The 16,747-nt window shown below is 37.1% G+C and overlaps 1 protein-coding gene across 1 annotated transcript; it reads left to right on the top strand.

Moving 5' to 3' along the window:
* Positions 1-526: 526 nt before the first annotated feature.
* Positions 527-16,171, top strand: shisa8b (shisa family member 8b). Its single transcript, XM_056772041.1, is given in 5 exon segments — positions 527-554; positions 1,519-2,104; positions 8,625-8,743; positions 14,655-14,777; positions 15,711-16,171. Coding segments are annotated over 5 exon segments (1,317 nt in total).
* The last annotated feature ends 576 nt before the right edge of the window (positions 16,172-16,747 follow it).

The raw sequence follows: 16,747 nt of genomic DNA, 5'->3' as shown, positions 1-16,747 counted from the left end.
GGAAATGTACATGAATCGATTACATAAACAAATGTAATGCGTATTTGTTTTTTAGGTTAAACCCCTCTACAAAAACACAAAATGAAATGCTTTGTGTTCTGAAAAAGGATCGTCTGCAATATATCAGGATATAAGAAAGATTGATGGAGAAAAGAAGGTAGAGAGAGAGATTTACTTTGATGGGACCAAAGAGTTCTGCGAATTCCTCTTCCATCCTGTTTCTCCTTCCTCCCTTCAGAACTCCAGGTTGTGTTTGTCACATGTTAACCTGGAGAGCAGATCAAAGACGCAAGTCTCCTCAGAGCCTGTCAGCTCTGCACTGTGGATGCTGCAGAAGAAAAATCTGCAACAATCAGAAGAGATTCCACTTTAAACATAACAATCTTAATATTTGTCATTTTGAAAGTGTAGGTTTTGGATACCCTGTGTCCATGCTTAAATGATCTAGTTTTAGTGTTTGAAAATTCAACGGAAAAAGCCAAAGTGAAGAATGATGTGCTTATGGACAGATAAATGGATTTCGCAAATGTTAGAGCATGAAACGTTTTTGTCCGGTGAATAAGGCAGAAACTTGTTGTAATAGACACACTATTTCTTTAAGGGTGTCACTCTCCAATAAAAATATTAACTTTTCCCTTTTTTTGCTTTGTTCTTATTCACTCTCACTCATGCACATATGCCAAAGATATTATTTTAAACATTATTTAACTTTAAAGGTCTAAATTTGAAATAAAAACGAACCTGCCTATAGAATAGGATCACTCATCCCTTTACACACAGCATCTGGATGGAAAATATTCCCCCTCCTCTCTTGCACTCTTTCCCTGTGGTGTGTTGAACAGAGGGGAGGAGTTTTTATTTGAATCCTGAACTGTTGCTCCTCACAAGGCTCAGAGACAGCACTCTGAGTGCATCGCTGTGGATTAAAACACTCACCTGCGTGTGCTCTTTACGGGAAAGGTTTTTTTTGTTGCAAGTTACAATTACTGGTTGGCTGCTTGGAAATCGAGAGAAAGCTGTTTAACTACTGTACAGTGATGGGATATATTAAATGAAACAAATGTGTGGACAGAACCAGGGCTAAAGAACTCCAAGTGCAAGCTTTTGTTTCTTTTGTCAAGGAAAAAGGTAATTCTTTTGCAATTAATGAAACTATAATTTTGCAACAACAGTGAAACTACATTTATCTTTGTGTTTTGAGATAAGATGCAGAAACATTTTGTTTGTAATAACCATGCATGCTTTAAAACTAAATTGCATTAAAAAGTCACTTTGCAGTGAACATTGGAAATGTTGAAATAAACATGCACTGCATGAAGTAACATTTTAAATATATATATTTCAAACAATTTCTCGAATATAAAATTTCCAGATCCCTAATTAATTTTGACAGATTATGTAAATTAGTAATTTTTATAACAAATTTATTTTAACTTGTGTGATAAAAAACGATGAGCCTTCACTCGCTTGCGTGTGTTATTTGTTTTACGTGTAACTTGTGATACTTTATTTTTAAAGTCAGTTTAATAAGTATCCGGTGAATCATGGCTGGATATTCTTTTTTGCTACATCTTCTGCTGACTGGCACTCTGAGCTGGGCCACTAAAGCACAGGAAGAAAGTACCACCGAAATGGACATCCAAACAGCCAATCAGACTGAAGATGCTTTATTGATTTCTGTGACATCAGAAGGTTCTCTATCATTAACCACACCCGGAGAGCTGGAGGAGGACACTGTGCCACCCACTGGCAGCCGTTGCCGAGGTTACTACGATGTGATGGGTCAGTGGGATCCTCCTTTTAAGTGTAACGTTGGCGTGTTCCTGTATTGCTGTGGCACCTGTTTTTACCGATTCTGCTGCCAATTCCATCAGCAACGGCTGGACCAGACCTCTTGCTCTAATTATGACACTCCCATTTGGGCCAACACTGGAAAACCTGTGGCCACCAACACAGAGGTCCAGCCAGACCATGAACGAGATCGCACCCATATGATTGTGTACATCATCTGTGGTGTGGTGGCCATCATGGTCCTGGTGGGAATCTTCACCAAACTGGGACTGGAGAAGAGCCGTGGAGGCCAGAATGACCTCAGTAACTCCAGGTGAGTAGTTATAACTCCAGGTGAGTAGTTATAAGCTCAAAAGGTACAAAACCTTTTGAGCTGCCCTGCTGTCATGGTCAACCTCATTTCATTCAAAACCTGTATGTGACTCTTTCTTCTGTGGAGCACAAAAGAAGATATTTTGTGAAATGTCACAGTGGTTTTATGTCCATACAATGGAATTCAATTGGGTGTTGTTTGGCTACCAATGTTTTTCAAAATAGCTTCTTTTGTGTTCTGCTGAAGAAAGAAAGTCATACATGCTTGAAATGACATGACAGTGTGTGAATGATGAAAGAATTTTCGGGTGAATTGTTTTAAGTGTGTATTTCCACACATTCAATGTATGGCGCCAGGTGGTGCAGCATCCAGCCTGAGCTAAAGCCATTAATATTCATGATAACACTTTCATATTTTTACAACCGTCTCTACAGTAGACATAAATTGAGTATAGATGTGCTGTACTTAACATAGTTTAACGTTCACAGCATCATTAAACCTTCAAAAAAAATGTAACACTATAGTAAACACTAACAGTATTTTTCTTTGCCTGTCTCAATTCCCAGATGTTCTCTGTTCCTTTCCCCATTCATTCCTCCTGTCCTGTCTCTACCTCAAATCTAACCCTTAGTACTCATTGTTCTAAACATTCACAATCTTTATGAATGTCTAAATCCCTGCCATGAGCAATGAAACAGAACACAGAGAATTTATAACTCTCCCAATTCAGAAATGAAATGACCCAACAATGCAAACACCCCTCTTTAGGTGAACATGTTACGAGGATGAAAATATTCATCTGAAGATTAGCATTTCCCACACATTGAACACTGCAGTCCAGATTAGCTCTTTTTACAAGATTATGTTCTCTTGAGACTAACACTCTGCTTCAAGATTCAACCAACTTTTTTTTGAGACAATCTGCTCTATGAGGACAAGCCATAAAAATACATTTGGACTTCTAAGTAATTTCCTAATTCTATTTTCCATGTCCTAATATTTGAGTGTTTACTCAGATTTATCTATCTAATAAACCTCTATACAGATTATGTTCCAAGTTCCAATAGTGTCATGTAAGCGCCAACCTGGTCTCACAGGAAATACGTGCATCTCTACACCTTTTGCAGCACCACAAAATATGTACCATCATTCCATCAGGTATATATTAAAACCCCACATCACAGTTTCCAACAACAGTAACCTTAAAAATATACTAGATTATATTGGAGTGTAATGATTTTGAATTTAATAAGATGTCGTATTTTGTGCAAAAAGTGGTACGTATTTCCTATGAAACTAGGTTGGTATGCACAGAAGTTGAAAATTTTTCCTTGAAATATTCCACTACTGGACAACAAAGGTATTAAAACCTGGACAGGAAATGACACAAGCATCATAAGGAGTGACTCATGTGGATTGTGGATTCCAGCAGTGATACTTTAGAAGAAAATACATGGTTCAGTTAACATCTTAAAAAGCATGCTGTGTCCAAAGGCAGGACTCTGTGCCACACAATAACCCACCCACAGTTATGTAAAGGAATAAACCTGCTGGGCAGTGCTTTCTTTTTTATTATAGCCTATGGGTGTCCAGAAGCCCCAGATTCACAAACCAGATGCAAATCAGGTATCAAAAAAATTCGGCCTCAAAACTTGCATGAATCGATTTAGTGTTAGACTAAGGAACCCAGCAAACAAAAATACTATATGTTATAAGAATGTTTTGCTAATGTTTCCAGGAAGTTATGAAAAACAAATCTGGATGTTTACATACACGTTTCTAATGTTTTTATACCAAAGTTTTATCATGCTTATTTAATTGTTTAGAAAAGACTTGCTCTAAAAGACCATTTTATCAGGATATTATGTCAATTCAATTTCAATTGGACATAATATTCTGATAAAATGCTCTTTTAGTGTTACCCTAAGAACTATAAGAGAGAACTGAACGTTTGCCAAAGCTCTCAGAAGGTTTAAAATTATCTTAATTTATATAAAATGGTGTGTTTGGATCCTTTAGTTGATGCAGCCATCACCTTCTCAGGAGTTTGTTTGTTGGATTTTTCCGGTGACTCCAAACTGACTGGTCATTTGACTTGAATGAGATATGGCGGTCATGGCTGGCCGGTGTGTGTTTACGTGTTAATGCGTCTCACTGATTTAAGAGACATGTCTCCTCTCCTGCATGGCTGACTCTTAGTGGGTGTGCGCTGACATTTGCGTCCTCCTGCCACCCCCACTGCCTCTCCCTCATCTTCACTGTGACTTTAAGGAGGTCTGTGACCTTTGACAAAACAACTCATCAACACTCCTTTCTGGCAATGGGACATTTCAGAAATATTATTCAGACATAATTAAATACAAGATACAGTATTAATATCTAAATTTTACATAACCTTTATTAATTAAATCAAATTTGCCATCTTTTAAGGTCTTATGTGTAATGATTTAGAGGATTTTCTTACAGAAATGCAATATCACATAACCATATCTTCAGTGGTGTATAAAGATCTTACGTAATGAAGAGGGTCCCCTTGCATAGAATTCACCATGTTGTTTGTACAGTTGGCCTAAATGGTCAAACCATAGTAGTACTTCAAAAGGGAAGGGGGAGGGATGGAGTGAGCCATTGGCTGGAATTCGCAACCTCACCACTAGATGCTGCTAAATTTAATACACTCATTTAATGACATCATAAATGTCAAATACAAAACACCTTTTTTATTATTTCAATTTGAAATTGAAACAAAAAGAAAACAAAACGTTGTTATACATTGAACAATTCAGTTAACATGAAGCAGAAAGTTTACAAATGACTATGTTTATTTAGGTATGGTAGCACTATATACTTAAACTAACTGATGAATAATATACCAAACATTTTCATCTTCTATTTATCAATCTGGAGATCTGAATAAAAAAGAAATACCCTGTACCTTAAATAAACAATAATACATATGAGAAAACCGTATACAATTTAACATGTTGAGTTAATGACACGACCACTTACTGGAATGACATGTACATTTTTACTAATTGGTCATATTCGCCTTTGAGAAAATAACAATAATTCAGTTCTAGATCGCATTGAGCCAGGCAAAGCTGTTTCTTCTGTAATATAACTAGATAAGGCACTCTAGGAATAATGCTGTTAAAACACTCGACACAGATCCAAAGGTGCAGAGTTCTGTACACAGAGTAACTCTTGAAAGGGCAACCTCTGCATGGTTTTATCAGAATAACTGCGCCGCATTTGGTTTAAAAGCTGTTTAAATTACACAGGACAATGATTATTGCAATTAAACCAGACAAGAATCCTAATTATTCCTTTGAATCAAAAGAGACTGTTGTATAATTTGTGTCCATCAGCCTATGTTGTGTAACTATCAGATCATGATTAAAACGGTGACACCCATTAGACTCCCATTGTGTTGGACTGATATATCTATAGGCCTATAAAGGATTGAATGATTATTGTGACACTTATAAACATTCTTAAAATTGTACACGCATTACAACCAATATCTACCATTCACAGGCTGTTGAAACCATCTGCTCAAGATACTTGAAGTGATTATAATTATTGATCCTAAACAATTTTATATGCAGATATGTCTTTTTCCCAGTATCGATTTCAAATCTTTGTGCATTGTGACACATGAAGGTGTCGGCATTCGGCAAGTAATCTGTCTATCATTGGGAAGCATGGATGATTATGTTAAGAGGTTTAAAAGTACACTACAATCACTGTAAATGATGACAATAGTAAATGATAACAATAAAAAATGGCTTAATAATGGCATAAAAATGTAGGCTTTGTAACCAACCATCATGATTTCCATAGGCAAATCGCATTCTTCTTTTGAAGTTCGAAAAAACATACCACATTCTCTGTTATCTTTTGAATTATATGTTGTTGTTTTGGATGTAGGTGTATATTCTCATTTTCAGTGTATGAGTGAAACAACATGACAGCAGGACACAGGCTTCGTGTGCACTGACAGTGAAATCAGTAAACCTGGACTCAATGACTTCAGCATGGGACATCCATCATTCTCAATGAGGACAATCGTGCTAACATCACTGTTGAAAACAAACAAGTAAACATTTGGGTTGCCAGTACTTTGTTGCAGGCTCATCTTGCTGTTCTACTGAGATTACTCACCGGAAAAAAACAAACATTCAAAGGCCAAGTAAAACAGAATAAAAAAAGTTAAAAGTGGCCTATCCTGCATCAGGAATAGTCTTTGAACTTGAGCGTGCACATGCAGAATTTAAGTTTCAATGTCATTTCAATGGCTGCACTAGATGCATAGGCTGAAACTATAAACTAATGTTGTAACAAACCTAACATCTTAAGTTCTAGATTTTATCACAAGTTAAAATTGTAGAATTTTTTAAAACCAATTGAGGTTGGTAAAACAGTGCAAAGAAGCCAAAATATGCTTACAAACAAATTTTACCATCCCATATGAAAGTGGGAGGCAGCGTAATCATCCATTTGTAACAATAAACATAACATTTCCAAAAGATTAAGGGTGCTATAGTTAACCCCACATTTCTCACATTAAAGTGTGTGTGCGTGTTTGTGTGCATGGGTGTGTGTTTGTGTTGCACAGTTCTTTGTTTGTGTATGTGTGAATGTCAGTTTTTATTTGACAAAAAACAAAAAACAATAAAACACTATAGGCTTATTCAATTGAATGTTTGTGGGTGTTTGTTTGTGCGTGCGTTTTTGTGTGTATGTGTATTTGTGTGAGTACCGACCACACTATAGGCTCACTCCTTTATATATGTGTATGAATGATCTGCATTGTGTTGGATTTGTTGTATACTTATTGGACAAAATGTAAATTGGAGTGTAAAGATTTGTTCCATTTCCATTCAAGTTGTATACAATGCAAGTGGCCGTGCTTCCCCCCGTCCCCTTATTCTGTCTATGAATCTACTCCGGCCTGTCAAGTGAAGACAAAATCAGTAGTGAAGACAAAATGCTCATGCACTCATATCAGTGACATATTAGGAGAGAACAGCTTTGGAGTAATAGCAGGCTAGGCTCAATGACCGATAGCTGTAAGCTCCACAGGGAGATGTACAACAAACAGATGATGTCTGTCATCTACTTTGAGTTCCCTTCTTATCATGAGGATTCCAAAACACGGAGGGTGAGATTATATCGAGACAACACAGGATTCCCATCTATTTGCAAGAACGTCAAATCCGAGTCTAAAAAAAGTGAAATTTAAAAGCGTTTATGGCATGGATAGAACTACAATGACATTTCCCATACGAGAATGTCCTGACTTGTCCTGGAAGTGTCTCTGGCACTCAGACGTCATCACTGTGTTAGATGACTGTATTCTCATGCCTCTCTGATGTGTTGCTGATATTATTTTGGTCTGCCGTGGCCTAGAGCCAGTGGCATCGGGCTGTCCAAGGGGCAGCGAGCTTGTGCTCAACAATCACATTCGATTTCATCACATTCACGGGTTGGATAAGGGGCGTTGGATGGAATTAGAGAGATCACCAAGGAAACAAGCGTAAGCTTGGTGAAATAGAGCAATAATGGAATGTCAAGGATTTTAAGTACCCAGGGGTGTAAGGAAAAGAGCTTAGTATGCGGTAGATACATTTTCTAATTTATTAAATAGACGGTTTCAAAGCAACAATATAAACAAACGTTATACTGCACATGCAAGCTGTTGCCCAAACTTAACTTCCTGGTACAAATCCGCAAAAAATGAAGTCCCTGCAGATTATTTCTGATAACAATAATTCTCGCCAGAAATTGTACTTACATTTGACTTAACTTGGGGCTAGGTGCGTGTGTCCAATGAAACCATCTATAGGTGCAACTTCTGTGGGCAAAGATCATATTGCGCGTAAACTCACTGGCTGCCTATACACCGAAAAAAAACATTACTTTTCTGACAGCTGATGTGATGCTAAACGGCTGTACTGATAAAATATGGCAACAGACCAAGTATTCATCTCAGGGCACACAGCACTACACCATGTGATATGTTACAATATACTGTTATATGTAAGGATATATGTCAGCAGTTTACTGTCAACTCTTAATCGGGTCCCTGGAGTTTGCTGATTTGAATGGGATGTTTCATGTTAAAAAGCATATCTTATCATCCCTGCTTAAAAAAGAAAGATCATTTATATATTTAAAGGGACAGTTCACTCAAAAATGAAAATTCTGTCATCACTTACTCAACCTCTTGTCGTTTCAAACCTGCATGACTTTCTTTCTTTCTTCTGCAGAACACAAACTAAGATATTTTGAAGAATGTTGGTAACCAAACAACGGCGGTACCCGCTGACTTGCATTGCTTATTGTGTCTGCACAATAGAAGTGAATGGGTACCAGCATTGTTCAGTCACCAACATTCGTAATAATATCTTCTTTTGTGGTCCGGTCATACTGGTTTAAAATGACAAGATAGTGTGTGAATGATGACAGAATTTTAATTTTTGGTATCTGCGAAATAACTACTGTGATCCTTGTGCAGGACGCTGCAAGAATTGCTTAAGCAACCAGGCGGTGAGGTGAGTCCCGTGGATGGACCTCTAAGCACGACTCCCACAGGAGGAAATGGCATCTCTGCCAGGATGCTTCGCAGCCGCAGCGGTGAGCTCACCACAGTGCATGTTTTAATAATCTTCTCTTTCCTTACGCTAATGTTCTTCTCTCATATAATCATAATTAGGGTTATAGATCAGGGTATTCATCACCTTCCAAATAAATCCCAACCTTAATATCTAAAATAACATTTGCGTATTGATGCGCATATGTCTAGGAGGCAGTAACCTTTTCTTAGGAGAGGTGAATGCTGGGTAGCCTTGGTAGATCAACAATCCAGTGGAATCAGTTATGGAAATTAAGGATGACGTGTTCTAGCATGATTAATCACATCTAGCATGAGATTGGAAAGTGATTTTTTTGCACCTCTGCTCATGGGCTCTGTTTCTCAAAGGGACCCTTAGATTATTGCATGACAACACACACTGTGTATCACTGCCTCATAGCTGCTCTCTACTTTCCTCTTTCTGGTGAAACACTTATGAGTTGGTTATGTTTAAATAAAATTAATAATAAGAATAACCTTTAGAATTAATAAAAGGCCTATAGATTTGTGGCAATCTTTAAATTTCCCCAAATTATCTAACCCCATTGCTTTTCACTGGATCCCGGTTTCACAGACAAGGCTAATGGCAAGACACAGATTAAAATGAATATTTGAGCTGTCTTTACTAAAAATTAATTGCCCTGACATTTCTTAAAATATGTCTGTGCCATCGTTTTGTATCAATATGCACACCAGTTATTTTTTTTTAAAGCGTTTTTAGATACGCTTTTTAAATATCCAAATTCAACTAATTTAACAAAGTTCTGGCCTAAACTGAGCCTTGTCTGTGAAACCGGGCCTCTAAATTTGCAATAACTAGTTCTGGATCCAGCACAGTGATTGATGTAGACATTCATGAGGGTGGCAGAAAATTTGTCCTTAGGTTGTATAATATTCATGTCATCAGTATATTAACTTAAAAAAACACATTATCCACCGTTTTTCTTGTCTCACTTACCCATTCTTCTTCCTATTTCCTCTCCAAATCTCATTCCATGTTTCTATCTCTCATTCTGACTACAGTGCAATAAGAAGAAATGTTTGAATAATAGGATTTTCCCCCCTAAATTTTAATTGAACATGATTAGGCACCACTTCTCCAGATGTAAAAAAAACTGGTCCAGAGTCACTTCCACCTACATTTGTATTTATACATTTTTAAATCTTACATTATAATTAAAACTTAATTATTTTGTTTCAAATTTTGATTTGGTTATAAATGCTCTGTTGGTTTTACTGTATTCTGTTCAGAACGTAAATTTTGTTAAAAATGTGTAGTGTCAAAAACTAAAACAGGAAGTTCTTTTGGACCATCGTTGAATCAGCGTTGCTTACATGTCCATGAGTGTTTTATATTTAGGTCATTATAATATTTAGTTAACATGGATTTGATGTCAACCAAAGTCTGATTTTGAGTGAGATGAACAAGAAGGATTAATGAGGAGGAGGATTAGAACAAATACAATTTACTACTAAAATAAGAAATAAGCAATAAAATATAATAAATAAAAACATTTTGCCTGCAGAATATTTCATTTTCTTTTCAAAACTAGTCAAATGTTTTGCATGTGACGTTATGTTTTAAGACAAACACATTCTTTTAGAACTTTTTGTAATTCTCACTAATCACAATGGTGACTATCAAGACGTTTTTACAGTCATTTTAAATGTATTTCAATATAAATACAGTACACAAAAAACATAATTTACAAATACTTTATAATTAGACAATTAGATAAACATCTGCATACAAATTATTGTGTTAAAACACAGCTAATATATTATGGTCAAGAAAAATGTTTTTTTTTGACTTTTTTTGAGATTCACCATCAGCGTTGACTAATGTGCTCCTAATGTTGATTGATCCTGTGAGCTGATTTTACACATTTGTCAAAATTTGTGTCCGATTGCAGTTCCTCTCTCCTTCCATCATTCCACTTAAACCTTCCCATTTTCTGATTCCTATTTCCCCACATAACCAGAAGAAACTACATCTGTAACCTCCTTTTCTTGCTCATCTATAAATGCAAGCGAGGTCTTATCATTTCCGATTCCGCTCAGTGGATTTACACAAGCGAGCTCCAAGACCGACAGTTGATGTGGGGTTTATGCTGATAAGCAGCGTCTGTGCCGAGCTTAAGCAGCACACTTTTCTCTGCACTTTATGGAGAGGATTTAAGTTTCGCTCGGAGGTGCTTAGAGGGTTTATTGCTGTGACTCTACATCTATTGGCATATATTTTGCATCCTTAGTAGTTGGGAGAAGATTATAACACTTGTGCTGTGTTATACGGTGAGGTTGAAAAAGGCCTGACATCTCTTCACGGAGGCTTATCCAAAAGGGTTAAACTGGGAAGACATTGGGAATAATATTCTGCCACACTCTCTTGCCAGGAGGAGCAAGTGTTTACACGAGTGGTTATAACATATTTTAGTATTCATAAATTACGCTGCCTTTCTGCTGAGATTTCAAATGAAACCCATAAAATATCCATTCATCCTTCATCGGGTCTTTATGGAGCCTTGCAAGAAAATTACCTTTCCTTTTAAACAGTGTAATTTTTACCCAGTTAAATGTTTTTTGTTTAACTATTTATTTATTTATTTCCATTTTCACTGCAATATTGACACTCCCTCCACCTCATCCACTTACCAATCTGCCCTTATCTCTACTGCACCATCACACATCTCTCCTGGATGAGTGACATGCCATCAACTGTATAGCAAAATTGTAAAAGCAAAGTATGTTTTAACAACTCTGGCCTGAAGGTCAACTATAAGTAAACCATCCACAGAGTGATTTTACAACAAAAAACAAGAAACTTGAGCATTCAGCCTGTCACTCCAACAGTGCATAATAAAGACCAGACTATCTTTTTGTTACACAAATGATCTACAAATTAACTCAATTAAAAATCAGGTATCATTGTGTGTTTCCTGTAGCTCAGTGGTTAGAGCATGAGGCCCAGGGGATTGCACATACTTAGAAACAAAATGTAAAGTATAATGCAATGTAAGTCGCCAAATGAGTAAATGTAAATCTAGGTATCAGAGCTTACAAACAAGAATGTGCGTCAATACGGGCACATGAACTACTGCATGACAACAACACACACAAAGACATGTAGTACTAACCAATTTTAGATCTTGTGCAGTTCTCTTTGTAATTCTCGCCTGAAGCATTTCATGTTTTGTTTTATATGCCATTACACACATATGCGCATACACATACCTCACACTACAGCATCACAGTGGTCTTTAATGCTTCAGGCCGTGAGAGACGGTGGCACTGAAGACTGTGTACAAAGATTCACAAAAATACAGATGCCACCCCGTCCCACATTATTGCTTCTCTGTTGCACATTCTCAATTCCCCATTCAAATCACAATCCCATCACGAAACATGACTGGCAGGGTATTGACCATATATAGGCATTCAGATTCATTTTCCTTGGACAATTTTGGGCTCTTACTTTGTTTTGAGCTATACTAAAGTACGTCCTATAGAGTCATTGAAAGCTAACCTAAATAGTTATTCATTGCAAACCCATTAGTTCGTTCAATAGTGCACATCAGTTGCAACATGGGAACTTTAGAAAAAGTACTTGCTCTTGTAATTGCAGATATATTTGTTATTTGTCTGATTATATTTAGGCTTGATGTAAACATTAATACAGCACAGCATTTTAAAGTGTACACTCTTTAGATATATAAGAATACAACAAAAATGTTGTACTCTACTGGTGGGAAAACCGTGGCAATACCCCAAGTAGATTAAATGACTATGATGTGGGCCTCTATGTTTAGCCAACCAATGTCACATAAAGTGAATATTCCATTCCATTATGTGCCGCTAATGGTGAAAAAATTATACAAATCAACTTTAATAACCAGCATAGATACATACTAAACACATACTCGGCACGCACCCCGTACATCCTTAAGAAGACATCAAAAGCTGTTATTAGCCCTCTGGGCTTCCCTGTAACAGTTGTGATTTCAAAGGTCTAGTTAGAAATATCTAATGAAGATGTTAATGTGCACAGAAGACATCTTCCTCTACTTTCTTTCTTTTGAGCAATTAGATCACACACTTCATTATATAAATGCAGCAGGTCTGTTTTCTCTTTCTGATACGGAGTAAAGTCTTGCACCCTGAAGAAAAACCTTCATTAGTTTTTCCTCTTGTACTCTACCGTGACGTGGTAAACCAATGCCCTCAAGGTATTACAATCTCAGTGGATCAAGATTTAAAAGATAAACTTCTGATTATTCCCTGAACTGCATTAAAGACACTATAACAATCTGTATGAAACCTGGACCTGCAGAGAAGATCCATATACATTCCACTATGAGCTGTGTTTGAATGTGAGGAGATGATTTTAATTTGTCATTTTAAATGTTGAGAAATAAGATTTAAGCTATAGAGGACTACAGCCCTTTTTTAACAGGTAAAGTAATGTGGTGGTAGGACATTATGCCTGCATGGGAAAACTTGGTTAACAGTTCAGGTGTACTTATTGTACTTTATTACAAACATTTTGTTTTTAGATATTTAATCTTTTTCTATAGGGAAAGGTGTGTCCAATGCAGTTACTTGGTCCTTATGAAAAAACATATATGGCGATATACTGGAAAATACAATGCAATATAGAGTGTCACGTATGTTGTATTGTTTCAAAAACAGGAAGAAAATTTTACTGAATTGAGACATGAAAGACACTGTTACTGGAAGACATTGATTTAAATGGTTACAAATGTGGATGAAAAGAGCAAAAAAAATAAGAACAGGAAATATAAAAATCATAAATACAATTCTGTGAATGTTAATATATGAAGATAATGTATTTAGATGCTTGGACAAAAGTCACCCCCCCCCATTTTTAAATCCCTCCATGTGACACATAAGCGGAATTCCCCGTTTAAAAAATGAAATATATGTACTGTATTATTGTATACATTTTCAAATATATATTAAATGGTTTAATATATTGACAGTTCAAATATAGGAAAATATTGTCGGACTGAAAGCTCAACAAGTGAAACTTTACAGGAAATGAAAAAGCTTCTTTTCAATTAGTAAACCAAAAGGTTGACAAGCTCTTTTCAAATATTTTTTTGGTTAAATATCTGCAAGACCCACATACAAACAGGAAGGGTAATAAAAAGTATTATTTTCTAAAAAAGAAAAGAAAGTTTCAGTGTGACAGCGACAACATATTTTCCGTGTGTAAGAGTGGTTCAATTTATGCAGATTAAATGCAGTTGAGTTTTAAAATGACCCCCTTATTTTCTTGCTTTGTTATAATGTCAGAACAGGCTGTGCTCTTTTCTATAAACTCAGGATCTAAACGGACTTGTCCAAATTAACGCACTGAAGGGAATGCAACGTTCATGCAACATTCATTTAAACACTGTTTACCACCGCCAGGAAATGTCAGAGTCGTTTTAGAATGTGTTACACAGGTTTACCCTAAAAGATCAGCTGTCCACATCTCTCAGACTGCCCATGTTAAATGAAACATGACTAATGAGTAGTGGAACAAACAGGAAAGACAAAACAAAAACATTCATTAATTGCATCAATATCCCTCCTGCGCTGTCACCCACAGCTCGAGGAAAAATAGGCCATCCAGAATGGGGCATCTGGTTTGAGTGCCCTGAACAACATCTGTATAGTCTATATAGGCAGGCTGATGAGGTGCCACATATAGAGTGAATTTAAATAATTTTCACAGTTCAACAAGTGTCTCAATGCATGCCATATATTGCGCTACTCTTTTTATGACACCTGTTGTATGTTTCGCAGTTAAATTATATTGCAAGTACAGACAGGCTGAAATAGAAAAATGTAACAATCCTTATGTAAGGTACATATTTGTAATGTTTATTTTACACCTTTTCTGTATTCCAGAACAGTACCATCTAAACAATTCTGGTTTCTCTTTTGGTACACCCGTCGGACTCCCTCATCCTGAAAGCAACCTCAGTATACCAGGCCTCGCGCTAAACAAGTACACCTCTTTAAAAGCTGTCGGTAAGAAAAGCAACTAAATGTTATTTTGTGCACAAACACACTACTCACTGAACTGTTTCATGAACTGTTGAGTATCATGAAGAACTGCCTCTGAGTTTGATTGACAGAATGAGGGAAGCCCTTTGGTAAGAGGGCCACATCTGCGGCAGTACAACAAGGTTAAATATACAACGTAATTCTGACAGCTACGCATTTATACAGATGTGCACATTTACGCAGTTGTTTATCTGGACTTTTTGTTTGTTATTCACTGCCAGATGTACTCAACAATGCCAGTAAAATCACTCAAGTGACATAATGATAATGTACATGTGTACGTTAGCAGTACATGAAGTTACTGAACAACGGTCCATTTCCAGGATAGTGAACAATCAGGATGATCACCATAATGCTGATAATGGTGATGCACACTGACAATACAGCCATTTGAAGTAAGCTTGAGGTCTTTCAGCCGTCATACCTGAATCACCTTGCGGCTAGAAAAAGTAATGAACGAGAGAACAGATGCTAAAAATATGACTTGATGACTACGTTATTTGAAAGAATGCCTTCTGACATCAGCTATGACCTAAAGAGCATCTGCAGGAATTTTATCCGATCATGTATAGGGCTTGTGGGCATGTGCTGTATAGGTATCCTGACATACACTCATACGTACACACCTTGTAAAACCTTTTGATTTACTCATCCGATACGAGAACAAACAGGACAAGTGCTGCAATGGATGTTAATACGGCGAGACAGAGTGAGATGCTCGCAGGTAAAAACAGTGAGAAGAGAGATAACTTGTGTATGAGGAATGACCTTTATATATTTCAGGCTAGACAGGTTCTCATAGAGCCCTCAGCAGGAATCAAAGGAGTATATAGTTCCAGATACTTCATTAAAACATAAACACTGATATTTTTCTTCCTTTCTGCTGCTTCTTCACAGCTAATACTGCAACCCGAGACTACTACAAGAGTTATCCATTAATGCATTTCTCCCAAAATGATTCCCCTCTTGCACGCTTCCAACCAATGCATACGCACCTAAAAGACAAGTCCTACCTTCACCAGGTTCGCCCCTCCCATGATATTCATTCCCCCCTCTCCATCTCAATCCCTTCCAACCAATTCGAGAGGTCCAGCATCCCAAAGACAATGACCCACCCTCATCTTTCAAGTTCAGCCTTCAAAGCTTGGGAGTCTGGGCAAAGACACATGTACCGGCAGACCTCACATCCAGGGCACCCCAATCGCAGACAGACTTCGGTCCACAGGAGGCAGTACAGTGTAGAAGTGCTACCTGAGTTCCTCTCCCGGCCCTCGGGTTATGGGGGACACCTGTTGTACCATCCCTATCCCGAACTTAAGACCTACCAGACGAACAGCAAGACAGAGGTCACTGTCTGAGCAGTGGATTATCCTGGTCATCTACATGCTGTATAAGCACAACCTCAGGATCAAATGAGTGGGATAAAAGACACTTTTCAGCTTGTTCTCCTGCTCAAGAACTGGGTCAAAATCTGATGAGATTTGATCATAAATTTCATTAGGGGGTTAGATTTTGTTTAATATTTTGTTAATTGTAGTAAAATTTTGTGACAACATTTGATCAGAAAAAGCACTGTCATTTTGAGAAGCATAACAACAAGCAATTTGGTTCCTGTGAGTTATATACCTTGGAACAAAAGAAGCATGTTGAACAAAATGTTAAAGTAAGTTTTTTCTGTACGGAAACAGATTTTTGTCTATGGCTGGTTGCCACATAATGTGAGGTTGAAGAAATCCAGTCAGATGCTCAAAGGATCTGGACTATCGACCTGGGAATGAATCCAAAAGAATGTGAAGCTGACGTCACGCCCTATGTTGCATGTTGCAGTTCTGCCGCCATCTTGGGAGGATAATGCTCCACTACTATTATTGTTTTGATATGTACCGTTACTAGTTTTCTTTGATATATGGAGAAATCGAAAGTGAAAGATCTAT

Source organism: Triplophysa dalaica, chromosome 17 (assembly GCF_015846415.1).
Source record: "Triplophysa dalaica isolate WHDGS20190420 chromosome 17, ASM1584641v1, whole genome shotgun sequence".
NCBI lineage: Eukaryota > Metazoa > Chordata > Actinopteri > Cypriniformes > Nemacheilidae > Triplophysa > Triplophysa dalaica.
This window is presented reverse-complemented; position numbering and strand designations above follow the sequence as displayed.